General features: G+C 38.4%; 1 protein-coding gene across 2 annotated transcripts in view; it reads left to right on the forward strand.

Moving 5' to 3' along the window:
- NXPH1 (neurexophilin 1) overlaps nucleotides 1–13,696 on the forward strand; it is a 290,807-nt gene extending 277,111 nt beyond the window's left edge. Inside the window, exon 3 of one of the 2 annotated variants that reach the window (XM_059074426.2) lies at nucleotides 11,735–13,696. In XM_059074426.2, coding sequence (XP_058930409.1) covers nucleotides 11,735–12,496 — 762 coding nt within the window. In that variant the 3' untranslated portion in view covers nucleotides 12,497–13,696. The remainder of the gene's footprint in view (nucleotides 1–11,734) is intronic. The other variant, XM_067042569.1, reaches the window with a different exon arrangement.
- The last annotated feature ends 333 nt before the right edge of the window (nucleotides 13,697–14,029 follow it).

Here is a 14,029-nt window from a genome sequence, read left to right on the forward strand (position 1 = left end):
CTCACTGGGTTAGTGCCTCTTTGTTTTAGGGTTAGCAAATGATGGCAAATTTCCATAGTATCCCCTCCTTCCACAAAATTAAGAGCAAAGATATGCCAGTTCCTTATTTTGAAGTTGACACCCTGATTTCCAGTTTCAGTAAACTCTGGAGGAGACATAAGTTACCAGCTCTTATGGAAACTTTGGAATTCAAGAAGAGTGGACTGAATACTAGGAAACCTTCACTATAGTTTTAACTCTGCCCCTAATCATCATGGGAACTTTAGGTGACTTACTTCAGCTCTGTGGGACTCAGCTTCCTAAGTCTTGAAATATTTTCAAGTTCCCTTCTATTTTTATTTATTTATTTATTTTTGCGGTACGTGGGCCTATCACCGCTGTGGCCTCTCCCATCGCGGAGCACAGGCTCCAGACGTGCAGGCTCAGCGGCCATGGCTCACGGGCCCAGCCGCTCCACGGCACATGGGATCCTCCCGGACCGGGGCACGAACCCATGTTCCCCGCATCGGCAGGCGGACTCTCAACCACTGCGCCACCAGGGAAGCCCTCAAGTTCCCATTTAGCTTCAGATGTTTTGTGATTCTAACTCTCAACAATCATGGATTTTAGTGATATAGACAAAAAGCAGAAATGTCACAGTTGTACTGTATTTATACTCTGTCAACTCTAGAGTAAAGCCAAACATGCCTTTAAGACTCATATTTTTTAATAACAATTTAATTTGTACTGTTAATGAACATTTTTATAGCTCCATTTGAGCCTTTGCAAACACATCCATAAAACTGGTTGTATTGCTTCAAGTTTATAAAACCCCACTGCATTTTCTAAGAAAGTGGGCATTTATGCAAAGAAATAGCCTAACACATGCCTAACTGCCTATTTCAAAGCAATTATTATTTGTCAATACAGTATACACTTGAATAGTGCAAAGACAATGCCCCCGGAAAGTCTGGCAGATTCCTGATGAAGGAACCTCTGCTCTTAGAATCCCATCAGCATTTTCTTTCATTTGTCTTAGCATCAAATTTCTGGAAATTCAAGAGAGCAAATCCAGAAGATGGCACTAACTTTCCTGCCATCCAAGAGACCACACTCATTGTTTCATTAAGCTTTTCTGATACTTGTAAAGCCTCCAAAATACAGTTATGTTCATATAGGCATTTTTGCTCTTATTCACTTTTCACTTTGATTTAAATAATACTCACATTTATTTGGAGACTTTTGATGTAACATTCCTGTCTGGTTCTAATGACCTATAGCATCAACTCACTTGTATTTTCTTAGAAAACTGTCACCTTTTCTCTTGCACCACTGTGGATGTTTACAGAATTACACAAAGCCTCCATGAAGGCTTACAATATAATCACTTTTATCTATGCCAGAAAATGAGCTGTTTATCTGCTTATGGGGCAAACTCATCTGTGAAGGAATATCATTAGGTGTAGGTAGGCACTCCATTCAAACATGCATTTATTCATTCAGCTGATATTTATAGAGCACCTACTTGGAACCTGGCATTTTATAAAGTGTAGTAATAGTGACTAAGGTATTGAATGACCACTCCCACCCCCATGGAGATGACAGTTCAGAGAAAGAAGATTAATAGATAGATAAATAAGGATATAGGTATAGATATAAATAATAGTATTACTTTTATGAACAAAAATAGCACAAGGTGCTCTGAGAGGGTCAACCATTCCTATAGAAATGAACTTTAGGTTGGGCTAGAGGGTGAGTAGGAGTTAGCTAAGAAAATGGGAGTGGGTAGAAAGGATTCCAGGATGGAGAAGCAGCCCATGCAAAGGTCCTGAAGTTGGAAGAAAAAGAACACATAAAAAAGTCCGATGTGATCTGAACTCTGAGGCCAAAGGGAAGAGTAGCCAAAATGCAGCTGGAGATGTAGAAATACGTTGCACTGACCTAGACTTTTTTCCAAATAAATAAATATAAATACCTAAACCCTGAACATACCCTCTGTGAGGAATTGAAGGCTCACAACCGCTTCTTTAGTTGGTGATGGCTTCTGTAGTAGTTTTTTGAGCAACAGTGACCTTCCTGGTCTCTGCAGCTCATAGAAGAGGTAGCTTCCAGGGGCTGCAACAGTCAGCAGGTACCACAAAGCTTCCTGGTCCATCTTTTTTCAAAGAGCTCTGGGGCCCCTAGTGACACAATTCCATCTGACTTCAGCACCAGGAATAGGAGACAGCTGTCAGATGTCCTAGCTGTGCCCTCTAGTGGCAGGTGGAGTGTTACCCAGCTCTTTTGAAAAGGGTAAACTCCCCCTCAGAGTTTGGAAATATGAGTGTGGGGACATATGGGGGTGGGGGGTCAGGGAGGAGAGGAAATTCTACTCTAACAGCCTGTCTTTCTTTCAATTCTCCTATGAGTCCTTCTATCCACAGTGTTCACAGCAGTTCACATTAATGCTGTGATAAGTCATTTTAAAGTACATTAAAGGTCAAGGGAATCTCAGAGCTCTGCTTGAACACACACTTTCATCCATCCTTTCTATTGTGACTACTCTTACATCGTCCTCAGTCTCTTTGGGGTCTGTTTGCTCTATCTCTCCATGACCCATCTCTTCTCCTCCTGTAACATAATCTGGATGAATATCCTTCTCTGATTTAGTGAAACGGTCCATTTAATTCCCTAGGTAACAGAAAGAGCCAAGTACTTTTCTTTTTGGAATCTAGGCATACCACTCAGTTTTACATCTGATTAACTTAAAGCCACAGCACCTAAATCCAAAGGTCATCTTTTTCCTTATTGATGAGATCTCTCTGCCTAAGCATCCTTTTCCCTCAGCTCTTGGCTTTTTGATATGAGATTCCACATGCCATGCTTTAAGAAACTGGGAATAGGGGAAAGAGGTAGGGCCAAGACCGAAGTGAAATGTAGCCCAGACTCATGGTATATCTGGTTTCAAAACTGGCAATGATTGGGTAAGAGATTTGTGTTTCCCGAGTGCTAAGAGTCTTACATGGAAGAAACAAATATCAAAGAATGGATGCTAATCTTATCAGAGAGACTTTAGAAAAGAACAGGTGGGTTTAAGAGCTTTCAAGGGAATTGTCTTCTCACGGACACAGTGACCTTTGAAGTTCCTTCTGTGCATGAGTTGTGTCTTCCCTGAGCTATGCCTTAGAGACATAGTGGGGCCTGGTGCTCTAGGCTGGATATGCTCTACCACATCTTGCTCTGGTCAAGGCATGATCCAAAGATATATATTTACTCAATGTCAAAAGGTTTTACCTAACTAAAACTCCAGCATCCTCATCCTTTGATAAAAGGGTGAGGGGTCGATTCTCTTTGTTGGTTTTGTCTGTTCACAGGACATTGGATTTGTTCCACTTCAGGAAGCTGGAGATTCTCAGTTTACAGTACTTTTACAGGAGTGTGGAGGGACCATATTTCCAGAATCTGCATCCCCTTTTGTACTTCTGGGTTGACCGTCTGCCTTGTTGTCCACTCTGTACCTGTGAAGCTCTGATCAGTGTCCACGCCTTCTAGCCTGATAAGAAAGAAGTCCTAGAATAATTTTTGAATGAATCCAGGATCTAAATGGTACAGGGATGATATTCCACTGCAACTAGTCTCTATCACTTTCTTTATACAATGACTTCTTCTGTCTTTTTGGAGGTTTTCAGATCAACCTCTGGAAAATCAAAGGGTGTTAAGTAGGCATATTATCTCAAAAATATCAAAGTTATTATTTTCTGAGGAATTTGAGTTCTATTGGATAAAGTGAATTCAGTATGTTCTCTTATACCATCGCTGTATATGAGAACATATGTATGTATAGGTTGCTGGAAATAGGATTGGAAAGTGAGTCAGTCCTTCCTCATTTGGTCCATTCTAGATAGGTGTGTACTTTGCTGGACTTTAAGAAGCTATAAACTTTCAAAAGCCTCCATGTAGATGCTTTATTATGGACAATCACTCATATTGGCCTCCAGTTCAGATAGAAAGACCCTGGATCTAACCCAGCTATTCCAACATATGCAATATTTGTCTTTTCCTTAAAGACAGCTAGATTTACTGACAAATTAAAATCTCTTTATGCACAATTAAAAATCAATGCTGAAGTAGCTTTGTTTCAGCCAAGAAATAGTTTTTCAACATGTTATTTTAAGTGTTTTGTTCATTATTATAACCAAGTACCCAGGAGTCCTCGCATGAGATATTCCTTATACATTTTAAATGGAAGTAATGTAAAATACTAAAAAAAAGAAGCAACTTTTACAATGCAAATCTGGGTAAGGTAATCTGTAATTATATTTTGAGAGAATGGGTTAAGTGGGACTATGTAGAATATAATTTTTAATTTCTCACCAATGTTAATGTGTCTATATATCAAAACATATGTATATCTATATGTTTATAAAGTGAGCATGAGGGAAGAGACAATATTTTTGTAAGATGAAAAATTCTGTTTCTCAGTAGCAGAAACAGTAGTTCATGGCTCTTCACAAGGCATGCTTTTCCTCCTGCAGTTAAAGAACCAAAAACATTTTCAAGATAATTTTCATGAGAGGACCTACAGGAGGAAGAATCAAAGGGAAAACTAACTGTATAGTTATACAAACTTGTGAGATGCTCAATTACCTATGACTCAGAACCAATCTCCAATACAATAATGTAGAGAGTAGTTGGTGCCCTATGTTGGAAGTGAGCCATCCTGCATGGGATCATGAGAACTCATGGAGTAACATACTAAAATTCTTAGCCATTTCTTCAAGTGATAGAAACATACCACATTTCTAGTTTTTAAGGATGGCATGGAATGTGCAGGGTGATCAGAATGTCTTCTTTTAAAGTTGTTATGTTAAAGATAAATTATTGCCGATATTTGCCAATACTAAATTGTAATGTACATAATCAGGGTGGTCTCCTACCACCACCTACTACTAAAGATGACCACAGTGTTGTTACATTTATGCTAATTTCCATCTCAGTTTGTTTGGACCGTTTGAGCAGATGTAATGTCTCCAGTCAGAAGATGGGGATAGAATAGCAGTGCGCATGCTGAAAGCCTTGTTTTCCTTTTCTTTGGGGCTTCATAACCTAGCTAAGTATGATAGCTCTCAGATGCTGAACTCATACTATTTTCCATCCTTTTATTTGTGCCACATATAAAAGCTTTTATTTTATCTTCACGAAAACACAGTGAGTAAGGTATCATCTGTGTTTTCTAGTTGGAAAACAATATGGCTCTAAGGGGTCACTGGTGATAAAGTAGCAGATTTTGGATTTAGCCCTGTGATCTCTGACTGCAAACCCCATTTTCTTAGTTTCTATGCAATACAGCCTCCAGCAACTACTAGGTTAAGGGAGAGGCATGAGTTCCTTTTCTGCTTTTCTATTGTTAAGGCAGCACTGCTACTCCTGGAGCACTGCTTTGTAGCAGAAGGAAATGATGTTTGTTTTTTTTTTTTTTTTTGTGTGTGCTAGGCGGGCCTCTCACTGTCGTGGCCTCTCCCGTTGCGGAGCACAGGCTCCGGATGCGCAGGCTCAGCGGCCATGGCTCACGGGCCCAGCCGCTCCGCGGCATGTGGGATCTTCCCGGACCGGGGCACGAACCCGCGTCCCCTGCATCGGCAGGCGGACTCTCAACCACTGCGCCACCAGGGAAGCCCAATGATGTATTTTTGATGTATTAAAATACTAACCCATTTCCTCTGGCTTATCACATATAATACAGGAACTCCAAGTATTGTCAATGAAGTGTATGCTCTAAACTTGTAGGAGAGAAACCTCTATGGGCCACATGTCTTACCAAAATCTTGGTTGTGGCTAAAGAATCAATGAACACCTTCACTAGTGAAATAGATATAAATAAGAATATAAACCATATATGTAATTTATTGAGTACTTACTCTATGCGAGGTACTCTCTCTCCCAAGTTACAAAATGGCATAATACAGAAAGAACATCCCTCAAATAGGTTATAGTCCTCTTGGTGGAACTCTATGAAAAGAGTCTAACGTGTCTATAAATATCTGTATGCTTTTCCCTAAACTAGTTAAGAAAGGGTCTGGAGAAAGCATGGGCACATGTAGCCCACCTTGTGGGATTTCACAATACCTGAAATAGAAAAAAATCCTACATTTTTTGGAGAGAGAAAAAAATAAAACACAACAAAATGAGTTAAAAGATGAAATGACTATTCTGCCCAGTGTAAACCTATGACCAGGAAAGACATTCTTAGGCATGGGACAACTCAGATAGTTTATCTCTTTTGAACTCTTTTTAAAAGAATCACACAAATCTATACAACCATAGAAATGAAAATCCAGCTCAAGAGAGGAGGGACTAAGTTATCTGAAGCAACAGTGAACAGAAAAACCAATGGAATCAAGGCTAAAAAAACAAGTCTAGGTAACCTGGCTGTGAAACAATGTAATAATTAAGGATCTATCACAAAAGGTATCCCCAAAATAGAAGTATGATACATTCATATTCTAAAATTCTATTTCCCATTTAATAAAGATGATATACCTGGATGTACTAAGAAGTATGCATCTCCAAGATATTTTGCTGACTGGAAAGATACAAAATGCAAATCATAAAATATGACACTATTTATGTAAAATATTTAGACGTGAAAATATTTAGAAACAATATACACCAAAAATTGGGGTTTTACCTTTGGAGAGAGAGGTGGGATTGTAAGGGAACAGGGGTTGATGATGAAGATAGGCTTTTAATTTTTAGTTTATAAATCCTATAATGTTTAAATGTTTTGATAAACATATATTAATGTACAATTGCATGATTAAAATGATTTTAAAAATAAAGGAAATACCCTGTAGAGTAGCTAAGCAGTAGCTCTTTCATTTACCAGCAGTAATCTTGGACAAGTCTTTTTTGAGCTTCCATATCTCTGCCTGTAAGCTGAAAATAACAATATTGATCTTAAAGTCTGTGTGCGAGTGAGTGAATGAGTGAGTGAGTGTGTGTGGTTTAAATGAAATGCAATGCCATATGTAAAATGCTAATTACAATGTTTGGAATATAGTATGCCCTTAACCAATAACAGTTAATAGTATGCAACATATATTCAACCTAGGAAATCATAAAATTGCCAAAATGAAGTTGTAATCACAGAGCAAGGCCATTTTGTTGATTAGTTATTCACTGATGAGAGATATTGCTTAAGCATCAGTTTATCTAAAATTTTTGTGTGGCTTAAATACTCATACAGTTGATGAAATAAATACATGATTTTCAAAGTAATCTTGAGATAATTTATATTGAACAGTAATAGATCAACAGTAAATGTGTGGTTTGGTAGAAATTAAAAGGCATCTTATTGCTCTTTTGTAAAAAGAGATAACACAAACATCTGGAGGCACCTCTACTTGGAGATGTACATGTAAAAGAGTGAAATGTTTGTATAAAATCTCATAAGGCCAGGAGCATAGTTGAGGTGGCAGTGAAGTTTATTTTTCCAAAGTGATGCCTTTCAACAATATTTTAAAAGATAATATATTGACATTATGATTGTAAGCCTGCAATGAAAAGATGTTAGAGAAAGTAATGCGAAAGTATGGCCCTGAGGTATACAAAGGAGGAGCTAGATCAAGGCATTGCAACTTCTTTTATGCTTACACTCCCACCAGTCAATAGTAGTCTTTTCTCCCCCACTCCACACACAGGTCCTGCCCCAGACATGCTCCCTTCATGTTAGATCCTAGCTCTGTCTTTGTTTACGGTTGAAGAAAATGACCCTTCTCTTTGCACCTATATTTGAATGTTCTCAAAAGAAACATATGCTTTAAAATGCATATACCTAATCATGTTGAGGCTTTATGATTCTCATTGTTTCTAAAACAGTTAGGCAAATCACATAATTTGTGGAAATGGTATCACTGGACTAGTGGGTCAACTCCTTTGGAGTGGGCGGGCATTGGCCACTTTTGCCTTGGAAAATTATATTCAGTTAGGAAGTATCTTTGGTGTTTTCGCTGTTATAGGAAAAATTACTCTTTGTAGAAAAAAAAGGTTCACGATGCTTTGCCTTTTTGGAATTTAGTTAATTAGAAATTGTCAGATTTTTCTTTTGGTCTCATTTTATGCCATAGTCTTTGCCACCTCTGTTATCATTTGATATACTGATGTGAAAGGATCTTTAGGTGACTTTTAAAAAGAAATTATTATGTTTGTAAAATCAGTGGTACAGGGTGTTCTCAGTATAAGTTTTTTTTTTTTTTAATGGTATTGTTTATTCAGTAAGGCTCAAAATCTATTTCAATTTTATGTGTACATTTATGTGTTTCAAAAATGAAAATTCTTAAGATGTAAGCAATATAATAGAGTGAGAAAGCCAAGGATTCCTGATTGCATCTGGGAGTAGATGTATTAAGCTTGTTGCTCTTCTTTCTCATCTTACATCGTCTCTTTACCACTACTGAAACTTGCTTCACGAAGGTCCTTAGTAGTGAATTCAAAAATCAGGAGGCTTCAAGTGTTTATACTTTTTTTTTAACTTGTTACTTTTGTATTCCGTACAGATGCAAGCAAACTCATTAATTCGCAACTTTTTCATACGCCTGCTTAGCCAATAAATCATCAAGTTGAGTTAATTCTACCTCTAAAATATCTTTTATATCCATTTTTTCTTTCTCTTTTTCTCTGCCACTGCTTTGGTTCAAGCTCATTTACTTTCTCAAATGAAATATTGCAATTTGTTATTTAACTAATTATTCCCTCAAGTTCTGTGCCTACCAATCCGCCTTTCAATGTCCAATCGGTGATTCTTCTACAGCCAGAATGACCTACTTAAAAGCAAAACATGCCAAAATTTAGGGATTCCCCATTATATATAATAATAATTTTAAACGCCTTCACAAATTTACCATAGAAGCTTCACAATTTGACCCGAGCCTACCTTCTTCTGGTTCTACTGACTTCTTGCAACCTCTTCTTCTCTTTATCCTCCCAGTCAATTCTCCCTAATGTTCAGAGGTAAGGAACAATTTTCCATTCTTATGTTTGACATGTTCCTTCTCAACTTTTTACTATTACATAGTATGTTCCTTATACTTAGGAGAACTTCTCTGGCCTATTCACTATCTGTTGAAGTTCTAAACCTCTTTTTTATCTCCCAGATCTGAGTATCATCTCCTCTGTTACATCTTCTCTACCTTTTAACTTTGACTATGACTCCAAGAATATCATATATAGTGTTGGTCACATCACACTGCTATTTGCTTAACTGATTTCACTATTAGATTTTGAACATCTTGAGGGCAAGAACCATGTCTCATTTACCTTTGTATTACTATTATTTTACTGAATATTAACAGAATCTCACTATATAGTTATTGAATTAATAAGACAGAATGAATCAGTGTTGTGTATACTGAACAGATCTGGGGACTTTCCTAAGGACCCTCCCTGATTTTTCATGACTGATATTTTCTTTTAGCCATTGCCCTGAAAGGGAAGGGAGGAGAGAATAAGAATATTCAAGGCGGTGTTGATGACTACAACCTGCTTTGATTCTGTACCCAAACTGAGATATTCCAGAGAGGTTTCTTGACTGTCTGCACCACTGGAAGCTGTTCACATCACACCACTGAAGGCTAATAAATTCATTGCATTTGAGAGTTGAACAGTTTAATAGATGAACTTATGCTCATGTTTTATTAATCTGAGTTTTACTATCTACTCAACTTGTTTTGTTTTTAGATTGTCACAGCAGCACTTTCAAAAGTATATATATTCGTTTTTTTCTTTTACGGTACGCGGGCCTCTCACTGTTGTGGCCTCTCCCATTGCGGGGCGCAGGCTCCGGACGCACAGGCTCAGCGGCCATGGCTCACGGGCACAGTCGCTCCGCGGCATGTGGGATCTTCCCGGACCGGGGCGCGAACCCGTGTCCCCTGCATCGGCAGGCGGACTCTCAACCACTGCGCCACCAGGGAAGCCCGTCAAAAGTATATATATTCTTTAGTTGTTTGCTTTAGGTTTTTGGTTATATAAAAGGGAGATTTTCTTATAAAGATACCCTTTGCTCTCAAATGCTACTGTAAGTTACTCACATAAACTATTACCCAGTGGAATTCAGAGATAAAATGTTTGAGGATGATAATAGTTAGAAATACTAATGTTGAACACTCATTGTGTCCAGGTGACTGTCCTTTAGTGCTTTAATGGAGTGTCCTATTTAATTCTCAAAACAGCCATGTGAGGGAAAGAGGCATCATTCTCCTACTCTGTAGAAGAGAAAAACAGAAGTGTAAACAAGTTAAGCAACTTGCCCACACTATACAGCTGTGAAGGATCACAGCCTGGATTGGAATTCACGGTGTCAGACTCCAGAGTCATAATCACTGTAGCTGTGGAGAGTATAATTTAGAAGTAAATTTCTATTGTACCTGAAAATCAGAGGTTGTTCTGCTATCAGAATCTTGGCATCGTCTTCAATAGGTTGGTTCTTTCTCCTTGAAATCTGACACTTCCCCTTTTTATTTTACTCCCTATATGCTGATGGTAAATGCACTCTAAATCCATTTTCACTTCCTCTTTGGGACAATTTCATTACTGCTTCATGAGCCAGTACACCATGATGCATCTCATTACAGCCCCTCTCCTTGATCAACTGCGTTGATGATGAGATACAAGTACCAAGCCATTACCAAATGCATGCTTGTATTTATTCTTTTTGCCACCTGAAGAATGGGAAACTATGTAATTCTAGAGACTAGGATATGTATTCATTTCTTTTATACTAAAGATAAATATAGAGGCTGCAATAAGAACAATGCCTATAGAATTAGGCAAGTACAGATTTGGATGTTTGACCAATTGATTAAATTTCATTGAAACAAAACAAACAAATACAAAGACAAAAATAAACTCTAAAATCAAAAGATCTGCACTACTCTTATCAGTTAATGTTTGTCTTCCTAGGTCCCATTTTAAATCCCTTAATGGGAAAAATTGTCTTATACAGTATGTTTCTTGCTAATAATGGGTGATCATAAACATGTTATTTTGTTTTGACCAGATAAAATACACTACAGCCTCCTTGCCAAACTGACTTTCCTTATATGGCTGTGGCATGGACTACCAAAAGCCTATAGAATGTCAGTCGACATATTTCTTTCTTTTTTTTGGTGGTACGCGGGCCTCTCGCTGTTGTGGCCTCTCCTATTGCGGAGCGCAGGCTCCGGACGCACAGGCTCAGCGGCCATGGCTCACGGGCCCAGCCGCTCCGCGGCATGTGGGATCCTCCCGGACCGGGGCACGAACCCGTGTCCCCTGAATCGGCAGGCGGACTCCCAACCACTGCGCCACCAGGGAAGCCCCAGTCGACATATTTCTGAGAATCATACTATTATAAAGCTTATGGTGATCTTGAAGTAAAAAAAAGAACATAATCATTTGTAAAATTTTATTTTAAGAGTGTTTGGATTTTGGTGCTGAGAAGTAATTACTTTAGTGTGATTTATGTTTGAATTTAATTTGCTTTATTCATGTTAGGTGGTCTTTTTCTCGTCAAATGTTTTTATATAGTCTTTTTGTCACGTTTAGTGGCTTTTATCCACCTACACCCCCCTCTCCCATCATTGTATGAAAGAGAAGTGGTACTTTATCATGGCCTAATAAATATTGGCTAGGTGCTGAAGGTACTTTAATTCCCAGCCTCTGAGAAAGGGCTTGGATCTTTGTGTTGGGTGTTCTCAGATACAGAGATGTAAATGCCATTTTTCTGTTCCATTTGCAGGTCACATGTGCCAATTTAACAAACGGTGGAAAGTCAGAACTTCTAAAATCAGGAAGCAGCAAATCCACACTAAAGCATATATGGACAGAAAGCAGCAAAGACTTGTCTATCAGCCGACTCCTGTCACAGACTTTTCGTGGCAAAGAAAATGATACAGATTTAGACCTGCGATATGACACCCCAGAACCTTACTCTGAGCAAGACCTCTGGGACTGGCTGAGGAACTCCACAGACCTTCAAGAGCCTCGGCCCAGGGCCAAGCGAAGGCCCATTGTTAAGACGGGCAAGTTTAAGAAAATGTTTGGATGGGGTGATTTTCATTCCAACATCAAAACAGTGAAGCTAAACCTATTGATAACTGGGAAAATTGTAGATCATGGCAATGGCACATTTAGTGTTTATTTCAGGCATAATTCCACTGGTCAAGGGAATGTATCTGTCAGCTTGGTGCCCCCTACGAAAATAGTGGAATTCGACTTGGCACAGCAAACCGTGATTGACGCCAAAGATTCCAAGTCCTTTAATTGTCGCATTGAATATGAAAAGGTTGACAAGGCTACCAAGAACACACTCTGCAACTATGACCCTTCAAAAACCTGTTACCAGGAGCAGACCCAAAGTCATGTGTCCTGGCTCTGCTCTAAGCCCTTTAAGGTGATCTGTATTTACATTTCCTTTTATAGTACAGATTATAAACTCGTACAGAAAGTGTGCCCCGACTACAATTACCACAGCGACACACCATACTTCCCCTCTGGATGAGGATGAATGTAGGGGTGAGACTGAAGCCTGAGGAATTCAAGGTCACATGACAGGGCTGTTACCTCAAGAAGAAGGTCCCATCTGTTGCCTGGAATGTGTCTACACTGCTGCTCTCGTCAACTGGCTGCAAATACGCTCGTGGAAAACAATCTGATGTAATTTCTGCCCAGTCAGCTTCATCTCTCAGTATAGTTGTAAATCACCACAGATTCTAAAGCCACACTTGAAGACATGCTCTCACACATAGATGTACACAGACACACTCTCATACATTTCAGCTGGCATCCGTCATGATTCCTGTCAAGAGGGCTTTCGTTGTCTGACTCATAATGGTTCAGGATAAACGATCATCAAGCAAAAGGATTAACTAGACAGTGAATGGTTTTTAGCACTTGCTGTTATGGAAATCTCCTTTAAAGTCTTGAGTACATGCTAATCAATAATCCCCACTCATGCATTTCTACTGCTTGGAGTAGCTGTACTGGTAAATACTACTGTAGGAGTATATGCTTGTTAAAATGGAAAAAAAAAATGTGTCTTTAGAGCTCAGTATTCTTTATTTTATGAACACAACAAGTGTAGTAACTTTTTCCAGCATTCAGTAGGCACATTCAAGGTGATACAAGATGCCTCTTTTTCTATGGAGGGAGCCTGTTCTCAGTAAAGATGAGCAAACATTTGGAATTTACATGTGGGCAGACACTGGATTACAGCTTTCATCACCAATCACTGGACTTTTGCAAAGTCGAGACCAGCTAAGGTTGCTTTAGATAAGTTCTGATCATTATATAAGAAGGGAAATGCCTGACAGACACCATGTAAGTTACGTGTCTGTCTTATCTTTACTACACATATTGTAACAAATTCAATATCCTAGTCTTCATTTGTATGAATGGTTTGTATTGTACATAGTTTAACCAAGTGTTATTTGAGCTGCTTATTAATATTAACTATGTACTTGTCTCTCTGCTTGTTATTGGTTAAAAAAGAAAAAAAAAGGATATGAGGAATCCATTCTATCAATGTAGCTGTGAACCCCATTAAAAAGACAAACTTAATGTACAAAGCATTTATTCAGCTCAAGTATTGTTGAAAGCTATACATATACAACATTACAGTCTGTCTGTATTTAGATATTTTATTTCTGGACAAATGAAATGTACATAAAAATAAAATGCTTAAAGTTGAGTTTCAATATGTACTTGTGTAAGATGGTGATTTAAATGGTTCTGACAAGAAGAATGTGCTGGAATACAGTCATGGTTTTGCATCTCATTTCTCTAAATTTGTACAGAACTATCTAAATTGCTATTAGTTGCCCAGTCAAAACAACTTAGGAGTTTAAGTCTCAAAACTGGGAAACAGTTGTGGCATTCAGTATTACATACATTTTTGGTTTGCTGTCATGCTACTTGTCCAAGAATACCCAAAATCAATGAACATAAGGAGATGATTGAGGTCTCCTAAATTACTTATAGCTAGTTGTTGTTGTTGTTGTTTTCCTGTACAGCGTCTTTGTTTAGCAGGATATTG

The sequence above is a fragment of the Kogia breviceps genome, chromosome 9, assembly GCF_026419965.1.
Source record: "Kogia breviceps isolate mKogBre1 chromosome 9, mKogBre1 haplotype 1, whole genome shotgun sequence".
Lineage (NCBI taxonomy): Eukaryota > Metazoa > Chordata > Mammalia > Artiodactyla > Physeteridae > Kogia > Kogia breviceps.